The 18833-nt window shown below is 33.7% G+C and overlaps 1 protein-coding gene across 3 annotated transcripts; it reads left to right on the top strand.

Annotated features, from left to right (window-relative positions):
* Window positions 1-5352: 5352 nt before the first annotated feature.
* On the top strand, window positions 5353-11568 carry LOC111365410 (probable metal-nicotianamine transporter YSL6). Of its 3 annotated transcripts, none has more exons than XM_022985934.1 (7): window positions 5353-5923; window positions 6021-6193; window positions 6581-6678; window positions 7473-7610; window positions 8419-8608; window positions 10024-10156; window positions 10412-11568. In XM_022985934.1, exons 1-7 carry the CDS (start codon window positions 5539-5541, stop codon window positions 11374-11376), a joined length of 2082 nt encoding a protein of 693 aa, XP_022841702.1. In that variant the 5' UTR covers window positions 5353-5538; the 3' UTR covers window positions 11377-11568. The 3 variants fall into 3 exon arrangements, with proteins under 3 accessions (XP_022841702.1, XP_022841703.1, XP_022841704.1); XM_022985935.1 differs by having other exon boundaries at window positions 5356-5923; window positions 10442-11568; XM_022985936.1 differs by having other exon boundaries at window positions 5364-5923; window positions 10445-11568.
* Window positions 11569-18833: the final 7265 nt, after the last annotated feature.

The raw sequence follows: 18833 nt of genomic DNA, 5'->3' as shown, positions 1-18833 counted from the left end.
GTCATGTGGCTTTGGGTTGATTTTGATAGGTCTGCTAGGTTGGGTGAGTTTTTGATCATTTCTATGGGTAAATGGTTTATTTAACAATTCTAGGGAAAAATGAGCCTTTAATGTGTGAATTGACACAGTGCATTCTATACGTCACGTTCTTATTAGCCAACACAATTTGTAATTGTATTAAATTTTTTGTCTTTAGTATGGAATTAGAAATTGATATTTTAGTCTAAATTACTGTAAAATGGATATTAAACAAATTTGGGACATTTTGTAAGAAATTATTAAAAACATATATTTTTCATATTTCTAAGATTAAATAAAAGGATTTGCACTCCTAAAATTACTTTTTTCGTTGAGAAAATAACATACGAGAATGTCTGATTTGCAGATGAAGAATTAACATACCAATTAGTCTGATACAAGACTACTTTAGTATGTTTCGTCTCCATTTTCTTTTTTGGAGGTAATGTTACAGAGAGTACCGTAGTGAATTTAAATGACCATCTGAAAGTGGACATTTTTTATAATTTCCTTAAGAGGAAATTGCACTACATGTCAATTTTTGATTTTACATCTTAAAAAATATCACTTTTTAAAAGTCTTTGCAAACTTGTTATTTTTGGACTTTTTTTTGACTATATGAAAAATTGTACAAAAAGCTGAAAAAGTGTCACGTCGAAATAACTCAACTTTCAAATTTAACAAAAAAAAAAAAAAATAATAAGAAAAAGGTGAAACCAAAAACAAATACCAAAAATACAACACAATTATCATTCAAACACTCACTAACCCTAAACTCACTCTCTCTCTCATTCGAATCGTCAAACGTCCATGCCGTCAACGACCACTGTTAATCAGTCCATCGTCGTCGACGACCACTGTTAATTAATCCACCACTGACAAGACCACCATTAATCTCTTGAAATTTGCTTTTTTCTTTTCATTTGCATTTTTTACTCTCTTATCTTCTGATTCTTCACATTTAGGGGTGTTTAATTTTTAATTGTTCGCATTTTTTTTTTTTTTTGTCTTGGATTGATATACTATGCCTCATTTTTCGATTTTTTTGGTCTATTTTTCTAGTTCTACGAGATGTTAACATTAGGGTTTACATAAAGTTATATATGAATTTAGCCCACCATGTTTGATAATGATTCAACTATTCCCTCTCCTACAAATATTCTTCTTGTTCTCTTTTATGTACATTTCCTTGTCCTACACGTAAGAGTGTTGATTTTTATAATTTATGTGCATCTGAGATAGCTTATCGTATTATCCTCTATGTTAAAATATTTTAAGTGAACTGTTTAATTTATCAAAATGAAAGTCTTGACATTTATGAATTTTTGACAGATGACTACTCCACAAATCAATTATGTGACCCATCTATTATGTGAACTATTGTTCCCAATAGTTTGTTTTACTTATTTGTCGCATTTTAGTTATTCTCAAAAATAACTAAATACCGACAGATGAGTTGAGTTATCTGTCCATGTGAATTGTCGTTCTCGAGCAATATTTCTTAACATGAAGATTAGTTTGGTAGTCATTTGTCCACATATCCAACTTTAGTTCATCCAAACAATACACGTGTTTGTCACATTAACATTTACTAAGTATTATGATATGACTTTTTTGCTTTGTTGCTATACCTTATTCTTGCAGGTTCTCTCATCTTATTCCTTAGTACATAAATTAGGAATCGATTACATGTCCATTAATATTGCACATGTTATTATTTGGCATTTTGAATAATTAATTTGGCCGTACTACTTTTGCATATGTGATGTCCCCGACATACCCATGGTGACCACCATACTTGTTGAAGGCGATGACGCAATTAACATAAAGAAGTCGCAATTGACATGCATTTGCTTTTCCTACAACATCTACCAAAACTCCATACGCCAAAGGGAGGAGAAAGAAAGTCAAGAATTAGTGCCTTGGGAAGTTTATTAATACTATGATAAATATATTTGGTGATTGTGTACTAAATGACCATAGTAGCGACAATTCTCCAAGAATTTGATTATAAACACATTTTGGTAGTTGTATATATATTTGTGCTTGTGCATCTCCACGAATTCAACGACCATTAATATGGGAAAAATTTGATTACATCATCGGCTATAAATTATTTATTGTAATTTTGTCATGGACTCACATGGTAACATCTGTACCGAATGTTGTGCAATAGCATATAGTTATGCATCTTATTTGCAGTCAAGTTTACAACCAACTGTCGACAATGACAGGAACCTTCTGCCATGACCGATAGTTTCACTTTTGGGATGTAACGAAATATTTTGTTTGTGAACTTAAACATGACTAATATCTTCAAACGGTAAAGTAATTTCAGTGATAATATAGATGCAGAACATATACAGCTAGCATTGTGACATGCCAAAAAAAAAAACGACGTACAAGTTATGAACAGAAATATTCAGTCGGGATCAACAGTTGAACTATCGGAACATAATGAAGTAATCTGTTTATCTGAGAACTTTTCTGTGAAGTTATTTCTACACTATTGATGTTTGCAAACGATAATGAAACGAAAATGATACTATAATTTAAAATGTACAATGCCATCATTCGGTCATTTTGGCATAGTTATCGTATTTGTTTTCTCTATCGCACAACTAATATTTGCGCAATAGTAAGGTAAATAATTGAAAAGATTAAACACCTATGATGATATTCAATTTTTTCATTGATGCCTCGATGGCAACGTTGTCTCCAATGTGGGTATCAATAAGAAACATTATTATACATATAATTAGATTGTACAGCTCTATTTCTTAAAACTTATTTAAGACACTTTCAATTAATTAGACGTTCATACCAAACACTATCACTAGGTAAACAAATTGTTGAAGCAATTCTTCATAAACTAGAAAATTATACACATAGAGAGTTGTCTACATTGAGTTCAAAGATTTTGTGTAGTTTTCGTCATAATGTTGTATCGTTGGCCAATGAATAGCGCTCGTGACCAAAATGAAAAATCCGCTTCCTCGAAGTACCTGTACGATCTTTTACTTACCATACGAATCTATCCCATAAGTCTTTCGAACTCTTCGATCTGATAAGTTGTAGCAGTTCTTTTGAATAAAAATATTGAATTTGCGTAGTTGAACTACTGTATTAAGTTTTTTTCCCATATGTCAGATACAACAACCATGGTGAGACAATGAAAATACATATCGAACGACTTTTTCAAGAGAAGTGGTGAATCTCAAATGTTTACTCATACTTGAAATGTTGGGATTACAACAGTAAGAATTTTGCACAATTAATATGTCAACATTTAATACCATGAAAGTGGAACTTTTGAATATTTAAATTCATGCAATTGCAAGAGGTGAAATCAAGGATTTCAACAATTTTCAAGTGTCAAATTCGACAATTTAATTGTCTATCCCGACAATTTCTAAATGTCGAGTTTGATAGTTGAGATATTTAACCCAACGGTTTGAAATGAACTATTCGACAATAAAATTGTCGAAACTACCAAAAAATTTGAAAACGTGTATTTGGTACCTTGAAAGAAATTATTGAAAACATTAATGATCATAATCAATTCTCAACTACAACATCACACCATCTTCCCAAAAAGAAATAACTCAATGCTTCATTAAATATGAAATCCTACGCATTTTATAAACGATATTGGTATTTTTACCCTTCAAAAATATTTCAAAAACCAAATAAATCAACGAAAAAGAGTTTTAAAAATTTTAAATAAATATGTCAATATTGTATTTAACATTTGCAGTGTAGTAAGCTATAAAATAAAAATATAAATAATTTCTAATAGTTAATCTTTCAAAATGGATGATAAATTTAATAATAATGTCTTCTTGATGAAAGAATAAAAAAGACGGATAAAAAGTTAAGGATTGTTAATGGTAAGAAGATATGTGCTTATGTTAACTTTTTAAATTCTTTTATATATTTTTTTTAACCAAATTCATATAACCCAATATAATAATCATATATCTAACGTTTATAATATACAAATTAAATTATCACATCATAACATTAATGGCTTTCAAATCAAGTATTAAATGCTCATAAAAAGGTGTTACTAAGGGTAATTTGGACATTTCACACTGAAAAGTGACATTTTTTAACTTCTTTAGTGAAAATGAAATTTTTTTGTAACATTTATGAAAATTCCCATTTCCTCATTTAATTTTTAATTTGGGTCAACGTCAATAATGAATTTTATTCATATTTCTGGGATTCATAAATTTTCAATTACACATTTTAGTAAATTCATTAAGTTTTATCAAAATATACTAAAATTTTGATTTTAATCCCCATCAAATAAAGACTTATATTATTTATTGATTGTCCTCAACCCATCTAACACATTACCTTTTGACCCTCACAAAAACCATCCACCAACCAAGTAGAGAAGGATCAAATGGGTCTCAACCTTTAATAATTGGTTTTAACATTGTTTTTAGGTATTCTATCTGCAGTCTGAATCTCCTACCCTTAATGTGTGGGATAGAAATTTTTCATTGTTAATGTAATAAGAGAACCTTAATTATGGTGTTCAACTATAATTAAGATTTTTCTTGCCACGTCTTCACAACCATAACTAAGTTTTTTTTTTACCACATCAGTAGTGTGAATTTTTTATCTTGTCCACTAGAAGTGGGAGATCAATTCCAATTCTATCTGATAAAAGTAATTAATTAGACGTAAATAGTCATGCAAAATGCAGGTGATCTCAATTGAAAGGATAGATTTGTTAAAAATTCCAAAATTTAGATTCTGTTTGAAACCCCTCTTTTTTATATAAAAATGAGTTTGTGATAATGATTTTTCTGAGAATATATAGTTAAAAATGTCAAAAACTTTTAAGCTCACATGAATTTGAAGAAAAATGAGTTTTTGAAGAATGAGACTCAAACAGGAGTTTAATGTAAGTTGAAATGTAGACATTTGGTTTTTGAAATAATAAGGATACTTTTTTTTGAACGATTTTCCTCCAGTGATATATTATGTTCGTGTCATGTGGAAATTTCAATCTAAGTAGATGTTTTTTTGTTAGATGAAGATATAATTCGTACATTGTTAAAATGATAGAGATATGGACACTGAAACGGATGTATAAAAACATATATGACAGTATTTTGAATACAAATAAAAAAATTGTGTATGATATAGCCCATTGAAAATAACTGGACCACGATTACAATCATCTTCGACACCTCCGTGGTGTCTTGCCTACAAATGAAACGTTTCAGACATGACTGCTTTAAACTTATGAAAGGCTCGGGATCTTGAGGGAATTTATCCAGAGCAAAAAATAAAATAAAAATAAAAAGACACCTTTGAATCAAAAGCAAAACCCGATTTCAGTTGAAATTGGAGAAAACTGGAGGGTATGTCATACAGGACAGGAGAGCAGTTGCTTCTCTCTAAAAAATCTTCAAACCCATAACGATCATCACCCCAATCATATCATCACTTCCCATTTCCGATCTCCGCTGGTTCGAAATTCAATTCTGGTCTTTCATCTCCATGGGGACCGAGCAGGCTGCAGGGGTGGAAATATCTGAGCCATTACTACACGATGCAAGGGCAGAGCGCAAAATCACGGTCGGTGGTTCCGATGAACAGGAGGAGGAAGAAATAATCCCCGAATGGAAGGAGCAGATCACGATTCGAGGACTTGTGGTGAGCGCTTTATTAGGCGCTCTTTTCTGTATGATTACACACAAGCTCAATCTCACAGTCGGAATCATTCCTTCTCTCAATGTTGCTGCCGGTTTGCTGGGATTCTTCTTTGTCAAGTCGTGGACTGGATTTTTGTCGAAATTAGGGTTTCATGTTAAACCTTTTACCCGGCAAGAAAACACTGTAATTCAGACATGTGTTGTTGCATGTTATGGCCTCGCATTTAGTGGTAATTAATATTACATTAACATATAATTTTACACACACATATATTGTCCTGACTGAGCTAATGGGTTTATGATTTGCTTGTTTGATATTGCTCTCAGGGGGATTTGGGTCTTATTTGCTTTCCATGGATGAGAAAACGTACAAGTTGATTGGGGAGGATTATCCGGGAAATCGAGCAGAGGATGTTAAGAATCCCGGATTGTTGTGGATGATGGGTTTTATATTTGTTGTCAGTTTTCTTGGACTTTTTAGCCTTGTTCCTCTTCGGAAGGTACTTTATGAAACCGTTATTCAGTTATACAGTTTGGCTGGATAAATAGAAGCACAGTTGACTTTATGATGTTCAATATAAAGATGCTCACTTCATGCATTTTCTTGAGGCATACTTGGTAATGATGACACGTTAGCACCTTCATATTGGAATAGCAAAGGTTCCATTTATACATTTGCTTGAGGCATACTTGGTAATGGTAGCAAATTTGGCCTGACAACGAGGGAAAATTTAAATAAATAGAAATGCAAGAGATGTGTCAGCTTCTGGTAGTTAGTTAAGACACTTGTGGAAAAAAAATGCTAAAACCTGTTTAAACTGATGTGATGGAGTTTTCGGGGGATTTGCTTAGATTTTAGCTAATATTGTGTTTGTTTTGAATTTAAGGTCATGGTCTTGGATTATAAGCTGACGTACCCCAGTGGAACTGCCACAGCAATGTTGATCAATAGCTTCCATACAAATACTGGAGCTGAACTTGCCAGGTATACTCAGTATCTTTAACTTTTTCCCAAGGTTCAATTTCTATTTTTTATAAGCAGGGAACTTTATGCTTCTTTATGCAGGGAGCATATGTTAGGAAGATCATTCTTCTTGTTGGACTGATCTACTAATTTCCCTGGTGTCTTAACATAAAATTAATGCTTTCCTTTTTAGCCTTGATATTGAATTTTGCAGGTGAAAACTTTGAAGTAGAGTAGTTCTCTCTCTCTCTCTCTCTCGATCTGGATCTGGATCTGGATCTGGATCTGGATCTCGAATTATTAAGATAACTATGGGTTATACTCTTCATTACATTTGCTCACAAAACAAAAATTTTCATGGATTAAAATTACTCCTCGTAGACATGGAACATGTTTGACATGAAGTTAATTGAATACTTCTTGCATTACTTTGACATTTTTACTCATTTAATAGTTAAAAACTTCTGGGGTTTTATATTATAAAAATATACAAATGGAGCTTGTCGCATGCTTGATGTGTCTAGGACTTCACTTTCTGTTAGAAATTAAAAAAGATAATGGTGACAAATAGGGCTTGTCACGTGCTTGACATGTCGAAAAGATGTCGCTCTCTTGTTAGAAATTGAAAAAATATGAGACGCTGCATGACGTGTCATACAAGTGCCTGAATTTTTTCAGGCAGTGTCCATCCAGCGTCAATCTATAAATACTACGTATATAAAGGAGATGTGTTCTAGAGTGTGCATGCTTCTTAGCTTTGATCTTTTTCCATTGAGTGTTTGCTCAATTTCTCTTGATATGCATTAATTTCTCAGGAAGCAGGTCAGCTGTCTTGGGAAGTACTTGAGCATAAGTTTCATCTGGAGCTGCTTTAAATGGTTCTTCAGTGGTATTGGTGATTCATGTGGATTTGATAACTTCCCCAGCCTTGGATTGACCCTGTTCAACAACACGTGAGCTCCTTGTACTTTTTGTTCATGTTATTGTTACTTTTCATTATTGATGATGTGGCTTTTGATTGTGCAGCTTTTGGTATGTCATTAAGACCTATGTCATTTTAATTTTTCAGATTTCTTGTTATCGTCATAATACATATCAAGACACTGAAATTCTTTCTTTGCTAAAACCTAAGATTGTACATGTGTCGACTTTGGCGAAAGAGCATCTATAAATAGACATGCAGAGAATATGTGCACATGTCCAGATTCAGAAAATATTATAGAGAGTTTATGAGTTAATGAAATTAATTTCCAAATAACAAAAAAAAAAAAAAAAAAAAAAAATAACATGCGAATCTCAAACGACATTGAAGGTGGCTATTAGATTGTTAAAGCATTTGAAGATGATCATAATCATAAATTTGTTTCACCACTGAAAATTAAGGTAATTTCAAAAAAAAAAAAAAAAAAAAAAAAAAAAAAAAAGATTTACCCTTTTGAGGTAAATGTAACTATTTAGATCTGTTGTTTGCCTTCTCTGCTTCTATTTGCCTGTTACGACATCTGTTGAGGAATTTTGTTTATCTTTTTGTGCATCGTTTGCGTGATATGCAATAGGCCCATTTGTTTGATACCTTAGAGATGTGCTAGTGTTTGTGGATCTACTGTTGTTTAGTTCCAACTCATGGCTGTGTTAATCTGGAAATAGCATGCTTTTTAAATATTGTGGTGTATTTATTTATTTATTTTTGAATTTTTTGGTCATACAAGCTTGGTTGACATGGAGAGTTTTTTATGCCTTAAGCGATGTTCCATGATGCAGGTTCTATTTTGACTTTAGTGCAACTTATGTTGGATGTGGTCTTATCTGCCCTCATATAGTGAACTGCTCGGTGCTTCTTGGAGCTATTATATCTTGGGGTTTTCTTTGTCCATTCATTTCTCAACGTGCTGGTGACTGGTATCCAGCTGATCTTGGTAGCAATGATTTTAAAGGTCTCTATGGATATAAGGTACTTTGATTAATTTTTACCAAATCGATAGTTCCTTAGAAGGAAGTGAACATAATTTTTGGTCAACCAGTTCGGAGATGACCTGTGCCCGATGGGGCATCCCTGATCGAGTCTGTAATAAGAACTCCACTATACATGCGGAACTTTATAGATGTCATTGCAATTCTGTTGATTAGAATGTAAAGCAATTTTGGAAGACAATTTTTTTTCCCAGAAGAATACACCCCGATATTCCCGATCCAACCATAATATCAGGAAAAATAGATGCAAAATTTTGACTGTTAGTATGTATCGAGAATGTGTCCGAAAAAGTCAGTCTTTTAATAAGCATATATAAGCAGCTGTTTAGTTTATAAGGAATTCTTTAGTGGTTGTACCATGATGTACGGGTATTAGTGTTGGTCCGATCAAGGCATGGATAATGTTCTCAATATGAGTTCTTTCTTTCTTCATTGGGTGAGTTGGGAGTTGAAGCATAGGCAAATTTTCATAAGGAGCTATTCCATGGAGAAGAGTTAATTCAACATGTGTAAGGAGGGCAGTTTTGGTGAAAGATAATGAGTGGAAAGAGAAAAACTCTATTCCTTTATTTGATCAGTCTGTTACAGAGCTGAACAGTATCCAGAAACAAACAATTGATTGTAGTTGATGATGGAAATCTGTCCACTTATTGGAGTGATTACCTTATCAACCTTCGGTCAAGCTTCTTGATCCAGCCTTAGACGAATAACAACCGGCAAGCATTCCTTTTACAGTAATGATATGAAGTTAATAGTGGAGTTGCCGCTTGGAGCATTTTTCATTTGCTCATGTTCGATTCATGACTACATCTACTAAAAGATCTAATAAAATTAAGCATATGTTTAACAACCATTATTTGGAGAAAATAGAGTTTTGAATAGTGATTTTTAGAAGAATATGTGATTAAAAAGTAAGAGAAAAATTTTGGGTTTACGTGTATAATGTTTTAGTGTGTGAATGTGTGGTTGAAAATGAGTATGTAGTAAAGAGTTTGAAAGTAATGGTTGTCAAACAGGGGCTAAATCTTGGACATCAACATTAGGCCGTGTTTATTTATTTATTTTTTACCTCTCCTTGTGACATAATGTATATGGATCACATTGCTCTTGTACATTTGATATTCTTCAAGTCTATGCATGATGTTGATTCGCATCAATTGTCATTTCCTCATTTCTTTCTCAATGATTCCTTCCTTTGGTTTTCGGTTTATGTGTTCAGTTCTTTTTGTATCTATTGTAATATGGTCACACATTTCTTTTAACATCTTCATTTCTATTAAATTTATCTCGACTTCCTCATTTATATTTCTTCATTCATGGTGGGTTCTTTATTCTCTGTTATTTTGCCCTTCTCACCACAATCGAGGAAGCTTATTGTGCTATTTTAATTTGCAGGTCTTTGTTGCTATTTCCCTAATTCTTGGGGATGGGATTTACAATTTGATCAAGATAATAGCAATAACAATTAAGGAAATGTACAGAAGTAGCACCAAGCATTATAATACAGCAGTTATCAAGGAAGTTGCAGGTGAAGTTTTCCAAATTGTTTTGTTTTATTTCATTATATCGCAGAGTTTTTTTATTGGCTCTCTTTACTCTTAACAATATGCAAACTCATTCACATACAGTAGATTTAGTGACTATTCCCACCCTCTTAACACCTCACATAGCTTTAATTCTTTAATTATGAGGAATGGAAAAAATTACATTATGTAGGATTGTAATTTGTCACCATCAGTTTCCGTTATTGATGTGTGTCGGCATTGTTTCAAATATAAATTAGGTGTTCAATTAAACCTAATTGATCTTTCAGCAGATAGTGAGGGTTCCAAGTTACTAGTGGAGCAGAGGAAAAGAGATGCAGTTTTTCTGAAAGATGGGATCCCTTTCTGGTTTGCCGCTTCTGGATATGTTGCCCTGGCTGCAATATCTACTGCTACGATGCCAATGATCTTTCCACCTCTTAAGTGGTATTTGGTGCTTTGCTCCTACATACTTGCACCTGCCCTTGCCTTCTGCAACTCATATGGTGCTGGGCTCACGGACTGGAGTCTGGCTTCTACTTATGGAAAGATTGGCCTCTTTATTATTGCTTCTCTGGTCGGAAGCAATGGTGGGGTCTTAGCTGGATTGGCAGCTTGTGGGGTTATGATGTCGATTGTCTCTACTGCTGCTGATTTAATGCAAGATTTTAAGACTGGCTACCTTACTCTGTCATCAGCAAAATCTATGTTTGTAAGCCAGTTAGTTGGAACGGCCATGGGCTGTGTCATTGCACCCCTCACATTTTGGATGTATTGGACTGCCTTCGATATTGGTACTCCTGATAGTCCGTACAAAGCACCATATGCTGTTATATACAGGGAAATGGCCATTTTGGGAGTTGAAGGCTTCTCTGAACTTCCCAAGCATTGTCTGGCTATATGTTGTGGCTTCTTTGGGGCAGCTCTGGCTATAAACCTTTTGAGAGATGTGACACCTAAAAAGGTTTCCCAGTTCATACCCATTCCAATGGCAATGGCAGTCCCCTTCTATATTGGAGCTTACTTTGCAATTGACATGTTTGTTGGCACCATAGTATTATTTGTATGGGAGCGGATAAATAGGAAGGACGCTGAGGATTATGCAGGCGCAGTGGCTTCAGGTTTGATATGCGGTGATGGAATATGGACTATACCATCTGCTATTCTTTCCATCTTCAGGATCAATCCACCCATCTGCATGTACTTTAAACCTTCAAGTAGCTGAACAAGTAAACCTGAATGTGTTGTTCCTTGTTCTTGAAACATGCATCGCATCGCCTGTAAATAAGATGTATTATTAGTTTGTTTCCCATTTTTAGGCACTTGAAGCTCTCTCTCTCTCTGAGTTAAATTTTCAAGGTGGTTTTTAGTAAATAGGTGCAGTATTTCTTTCCCTTTTTAGGAAGGGGAGGGTCAAGTTAATGACTTTCTACATCACATCCCTCCCGATATCAATTCACTTGCCTGGATCTCAACGTCTACTTGGTTCTCTCTCAATATATTTTTATGTCGGCATAATACTTTTATCAAACGGGAAGATGCCAACATATTTTTCAACACCTCAATACATTACAACTTGAGATGTTTCCATCACATTCCATTCGTTAGGATAATATGTACAGATGTGTTGAAAAAAAAAGAAAAGCAAATTTGACAGTAAATCTTCGCTCGTCTTCCCAACCCTGATTTTCATCTCCAACGTGTAACATGCACACATACACAACATACAATATCTAACTAATTAAAAGGAGGGAGTTAGGTATAGCAACAAATATCTTTATAAGATAAAAAGTTGGTCTGATGTTTGAGACAAAGATTGCTAGAAGAATAGCTTTATTTCTTATCGAATCGCATGCATGCAATGCTCCTCTACTTTGAATTTTTGGTTAATAATATTCAATAGGTGCCTTTGAAAGAGAGGAGGTCTCTTTTGTCTCCATCATGGCAGCCACATGACAACCCATTCAATCACATACACGCACATATCCCTCTAGTTATCATCACTAACCCAATACTCATCTCCACTCATCTCAATCGCTATATTAAGAAATACACCATTTGAAAAACAGTCAAGATGAGTTGCACACCTTTTATATAGGTTACAAAAATATGAAGTCTAATCAAATAACATAATTCACGAATATTATTCAAAAACAAGATTACAACAACAGATTTACACGATTTATACAACACTTACACCCTAACTACTAGACATCAATATATCATCGATCAAAGGCTTAGAACCAAGAAACCCTTTATAATCAACACAGAACACACAAATTTACCCAAGAATCCACAAGAATGCGCAGTCTCTTCTATGGACCAGAAAGACTCAACGATACCATTGATCCCGATAATCTTTCAATTGATTTCACAAAGAAACACACACTCCCTAAACTGAATAAAGAGAAAACAAACATCAACACAAATGTTGACGATGAAAGAGAAAGAGAACATAACCCTCTAGAAAACCCTCGAAAGAATGAAGTATGTAAAAAGACTCTGGCCATCCATTTTCCACCAAAGAATATATACATCGAGATTAATGTATCATATCATTCAACGGTCTAGAGAAACTTGCGCTTTTGATATAAGACAAAACAACCAAAGTCGCATTTGCCAAATCCATTCTTATCAGGGTTAGTAAGTGGGCTTGGTTTTTATCCGAGTTTCTTCTTCTTCTTCTTCTTTTTTTTTCCCATTTGGGCCATAATACCGAAACATGGGCCAAGCCCATATCATCATTGCCTTACTTATTGGTCCAGATCTGCTTCACAGCCCAATAAATATCCACCTTGATCCTAGTGTACATACAAGAATATAATAACTATAGTTTATATCTCCTTTCTATCCAAATTGTATCTTCTTGTCATTCCAAATAGCACCAAGTTTACTGCCTGTGCAGAACCAAAAACATTAACTAGCATCAATGTTCAACATTTGTAAAACAAGACTTAAACTTGTTCAAAGGAAGTACCTTAGTACCCATACCAGCCGGACTAAATTGAGTGGCAATTTTCTCAAGCAATAAAATTTCTTTAGACACCACATCTCTAATAAAATGCAACTTAACATTCATATGTTTGGTTTTTCATGATAAACTGGGTTTTTACATAGGTGTATAGCACTTTGACTATCTGAATATATAACAACATGATTACAGACTTCATTAATTTCAGATAGCATACCCTAAAGCAAGAAGGCCTTTTTTATAGCCTTAATTGTGGCCACATATTCAGCTTCATTGTAGATAGCTCTACAACAAGTTGAAGTTGGGATTTCCAACTAATACATGTTCTACACAAAGTGAAAATATAAGATGTTGTGGATTTCTAATGTCCCTATCTCCAGCGAAGTCTGAATTTACAAAACCTTTAAGTACTACACCTTCATTATAGGCACTAAAAGTTAATCCTAATCGTGAAGATCCTTTCAAATATTTCAACAACCATTTTAAAGCAACCCAATGTTCAGGTCCCGGGTTATAGATAAATCTACTAAGTGTACTAATGGAATGAGCAACATCAGGTCTGGTGTATATCATAGTGTACATATCTGGTCCTACTGCATTTGCATAAGTAATCTTTCCATCTGCTTTATATCAAATTCATCTACAGGACATTGGTCTTTACTCAACTTAAAATGACTAGCTAAGGGAAGTGTGATAGGTTTTGAGTTGTGCATAGCAAATCTAGCTATCATTTTTTTCTACATATGCAGTTTGTTTTAAACTTAGCAGCTTTTTATGCCTTTTTCTCATGATTTCCATCCCTAAAATTTTCTTAGCATGATCTAGATCTTTCATTTCAAATTTAGCACTCAAAGATCTCTTTAACTCATTAAAAACATACATATTCTGTCCAACTAGCAGCATATCATCCACATGTAAGAGTAAAAAAGCATTAATAGCGTTTTCATCACCTCTTTTAAAATAAAGGCGATGATCAAATTCACTTCTTATAAAACCAACAGTGGATACAAAATTGTCAAACCTTTTATCACTGTTTTGGAAATTGCTTCAACCCATACAAAGATCTTTTTAATAAGCACACATGTTCATGTTTAGATTCATTAATGAAACCAGGTGGTGGTCTCATATAAATCACTTCATCCAAGTCATCATGCAAGAAGGCAATTTTTACATTCATTTGTTCAAGTTCAAGACTATAATGAGCAATAAGAGCAAGCATATCTCTAATTATAGTGTACTTAACCATAGGAGAAAAAATTTCACTCTAATCTATGTCTTCTTTTTGTGTAAATCCCATAGCCACAAGTCAAGCCTTAAATCTTATAGGTTGTTTCTCAACATTTCCCTCCTTAACACTAAATATCCACTTGCAGTCAACAAGTGCCTTTCCAGCAGGCCTAGGAACTAAGATCCAAGTCTGATTTTTTAGTAGAGAGTTCATCTCATCAACCATGGTAGCCTGCCAATTCTCATATTTCTGACTGCTCATAGCTTCATCATAAGATTTTGATTCTTTAAAAAATAGGTCATGATAAGAATAGATAACAAGTGAAAGGTAGTCTTATACCTAATGGGTTATCTTATTTCTCTCTTAGGCTTGTCTCTACTTAGTTGGTAATTTCTCACATCTTCAGGCTGACCTTCAATATTTCCTTGGGCACTACTCTCTTCTAAATCTGGAAGACTAGAAGTAGTTTCTGCTTTTTCCTCCACCAGATTAGATTCAACAAGATCATGTGATTGTTTTAGCTCTACCTGTAGCCCAGTTTTATTTCTTTCTTTAGTCTCAGGCAGTCTATTTGAATTTTTATTTTCCAGATAGGGCATATTAGACTCATCAAAAATAACATCCCTGCTGGTGATGATCTTAAAATCTTTTGACCTTCTATTCAACAGCCTATCTTCTTTAACCCTATCAGGGTATCCTAGGAAGACATATTTTTGGGCCCTAGATTCCAATTTTCCAATATTCTAACGGAGTTCTATTCACAATATATGAGGCTGTCATCATAGCTTCATTCCATAACACTTTAGGAATACTTGAACTAACTAGCATACATCTAACCTTGCTTAACAAGGTTCTATTCATCCTCTCAGCAACTCCATTTTGCTATGGGTATAGGGGACAACTTTATGCCTTTTAATTCCAATGTTATTGCAGAATTGGTCAAACTCATTATTGCAAAACTCTAGACTATTGTCTGTTCTAAATATCTTGATCCGTTTCCCAGTTTGATTTTTCATTAGGTTTTTCTAGATTTTAAACTTCTCAAAAGTTTTAGATTCGTGTTTCAACAAATATACCCAAACCTTTCTAGAGTAATCATCAATCAATGATAAGAAATATCTATTTTATCCTTGAGTGATAATAGATGAAGGTCCCCATAGGTTAGAATGTATATACTCCAAAATCGAGGTGGTTATATGCCTACCAGTATTAAAATACAACCCGTGGTGCTTACCTAAAGTGGAATTTTCACAAAATGGCACTTTAGATATAGTATCTTTTCCAAGAACACCCTTACTATAACGGATATGTACCCTATTTTTCACTCACATGGGCTAATCTCTTGTGCTCCCTTTAAAGATAAAAAGAGATCCTTTTGTTACCTTACCTTTCCAACTCCAATCCTACATTGTAAACCCATATCATCAAGGTTTCCCATTGAAATCAGGTTCTTATTTAATTCAAGAACATATCTAACCTTCTCAAGGGTATAGATATATCAATTATCAAATTTCAATGTAACATTTCCTATCTACTCAACCTGCAGGCTATATTATTTCCCATTACAATTTTCCCTCAACTAATTTTCTTAAAGTAATCTAGCTAGCTTTTCTTAAAGGACATATAGAAGGTACAACCAAAGTCCAAGATATATTCTTGGATCTAATTTCCCTGGTCTGCTACATTTGCAGAGTTGGGATCATATGTTTGTTCAATCATAGCATATACATCAACTGTTGAAGGTTTTGCAGGTTCTATAACATTTCCTTCATCTATACCTTTTCCTTTAGGTTCATTTCTTTTCTTATAACAATCTTTAATAAAATGTCCAATTTCCCCACACCTAAAGCATTTTTTATTTTATTTTATTTCTAGTCTTTGATTTGGAGTTGTCCCTACTCTTAAATTTCTTTCTATGATTGTTTCCCCGATTACTTTGATTTTCTTGAATACTACTATCAAACCTATTTAGGATCTTCCCTCTGACAAATAGATATTCAGGTCCACTATTGCATCTTTTAGTTTTGAGTTTAAGTTCCTTACTCCTTAAAGAGTTTATCACCATGTCAGGGGTAAAGGTGTCCCTGCCATATTTTATGGTAGCTTTGACTTCCTTATAAATCTCAAGAATGACACACAATAACACCTTAGCTTTATATTCCTCTGAAACTTTATCACCAGTATTGGTGATATCTTGAACTAGTTTATTAAAAGTATCAAGGTTGTCCTCTAGATCCCTAGCGGGGTCTATCCTAAAGCTAAAAAAATTCTCTAATAAAAATAGCTTATTAGGTGAAGACTTGATTAGGTAAAGTTTCTCTAGTTCATCCCATAAAGCCTTAGCATTATCATGCTTTCCTACTTTCCTCAAGACTTGGTCAAATAAATGTAAAATAATGGTGGTGTAAGCAAGTTCATCAGCTTCATTCTTTTGATCATTTGCCATGGTTTCAGAAAATTCTTGTGTTACTGCTTTGGAAACTTTTTTGTTGAACTAAGACACTTCTCATTTTTTGTTGTCAAATGGGAAAATCCCATTTTCCATCAAAAACACCAAATTCAAAAGTAGTATTTGTCATGTTTTATTGTTAAGGAACAACACAGTATTTCAAAAACAATTTGAAACTAGACAACTGATCAACTTTCGAAACTTATAGATTCTTGACCTTTACAAAAAATTAAAACCTTAGATCACAGAAAAATAATTAGCAATTAAGAAAGTTGATCACTATTATTTTCCAATTACAAAAAATGATCCAAAGGATATCACAATAATTGATTGTATAATATAAACACCTCAAGAAACCTAATTAGTTAAAACAAATTCAACTAATATATCAAAAACAGAATGAATGAACTATTCATAGCAATAGCCCAAAACAGGATCAAATTCACTAGGATTCCTTGAAAATCAAGTTCCCAAGTCAATGCTCAATTTGAAAGCATCTGGATAAGTACACAAACCAGTATGGTAGGTCATAGTAGATTAATGATTATGAACGGTAATTCAAGAAACCACAATATTAAAGAACCAGTAGCGAAGACAAAAAATAAATAAATAAATAATTGGGGTGGGAATATTGAGATCAAAAAATGCAAACTAGAGGATGGTAATTTTTTAAAAAAAAACTAAACCACCATGGAATCAAATAGTATTGCTATAGACCTGGCCAGTAATCTCAACCTCACAAGTCAACCATCAACCGATATTACGTTTGGGATTCCTTGGCTAGATCAAAACCCTAGAATCACCAAAGCCTTTGAGTTTCATGACAAAATACAAATCCGTTTGTACAATCCCTAGATCAAACCATATCTAGATCTAGGGTTCCAAAAATTTTGAATCGATCGCAGAAAGACCATTGAGAATCAATTTTTCAGGGTCTAAACTTTGATCGAAGCATCAAGAACAACTATAAATGGCTCTGATACCACTATTATTCAAAAACAAGATTACAACAACAAATTTACACGATCTATACAACAATTCAACACCTTAACTACTATAAATCCATATATCATCAATTGAAGGCTCAAAAACCAAGAAACCCTTTATATTCAACATAGAACACTCAGATTCACCCAAAAATCCACAAGAACGCGCAATATATTCTATGGACCAGAATGACTTAAGGTTACCATTAATCTCGATACTCTTTCAATTGATTTCACAAAGAAACACACACTCTCTAAACTGAGTAAAGAGAAAACAAACATCAACACTAATGTTGAAGATGAAAGAGAAAGAAAACATAACCCTCTAGAAAACCCTCAAAAGAATGAAGTATGTGAAAAGACCCTGGCCATCCATTTTTCACCAATGTATATATACATCGAGATTGAAGCATCAGATCATCCAACAGTCTAGAGAAACTTGCGCTTTTGATATAAGGCAAAACAACCGAAGTCGCATTTGACGAATCCATTCTTATCAAGGTCAGTAAGTGGACTTAGGTTTTCAACTGGGTTTCTTCTTCTTCCTTCTTTTTTTATCATTTGGGCCATAATACCGAAACATGGGCCAAGTCTGTATCATCATTGTCTTACTTATTGGGCCAGATCTGGCATCACAGCTCAACAACAAGTTAACATCGTTGAGCTCGTTAATGTCAACTCGACCATAACTCAAAGCTCGATGATAACAGTACAATTGACAAATGTCATAAATAAATAAATGATTTGTTAGCGCCGAACTTTGCTACCATCTAAAAATCTACCAATCTGATAACTTCAGAGGTGCTAAAAAGTTTAGAATTGAGTTAAATGGCCTTGGAACTTATAATTAAGCATTATATTCTCCATTCACTTTCACTATAGAAAGGGGACAATCTCTAATTGAAACAATCACACCCCTAAAAATTGTACACACTTAATCTTAATATTTATTAAAAAATTACCATTCCGACTTTAGCATCGAAGCTTGAACAATGCTCAACTTCCCAGCTTGACCGCCTTATGAGATTAACAAAATGTTCATTTTGCA

This window comes from Olea europaea, chromosome 17 (genome assembly GCF_002742605.1).
Source record: "Olea europaea var. sylvestris chromosome 17, O_europaea_v1, whole genome shotgun sequence".
Lineage (NCBI taxonomy): Eukaryota > Viridiplantae > Streptophyta > Magnoliopsida > Lamiales > Oleaceae > Olea > Olea europaea.
Note: the sequence above shows the minus strand (reverse complement) of the source record. Positions and strands in the feature narration are given on the sequence as shown.

Coding starts and splice junctions, on each gene's coding strand:
- LOC111365410 (XM_022985934.1), top strand. CDS start 5,539: ATGGGGACCGAGCAGGCTGCAGGGGTGGAAATATCTGAGCCATTACTA. Junction 6,679..7,472: donor ACTGGAGCTGAACTTGCCAG/GTATACTCAGTA, acceptor TTAATTTCTCAG/GAAGCAGGTCAGCTGTCTTG. Junction 10,157..10,411: donor AGTTATCAAGGAAGTTGCAG/GTGAAGTTTTCC, acceptor AATATAAATTAG/GTGTTCAATTAAACCTAATT.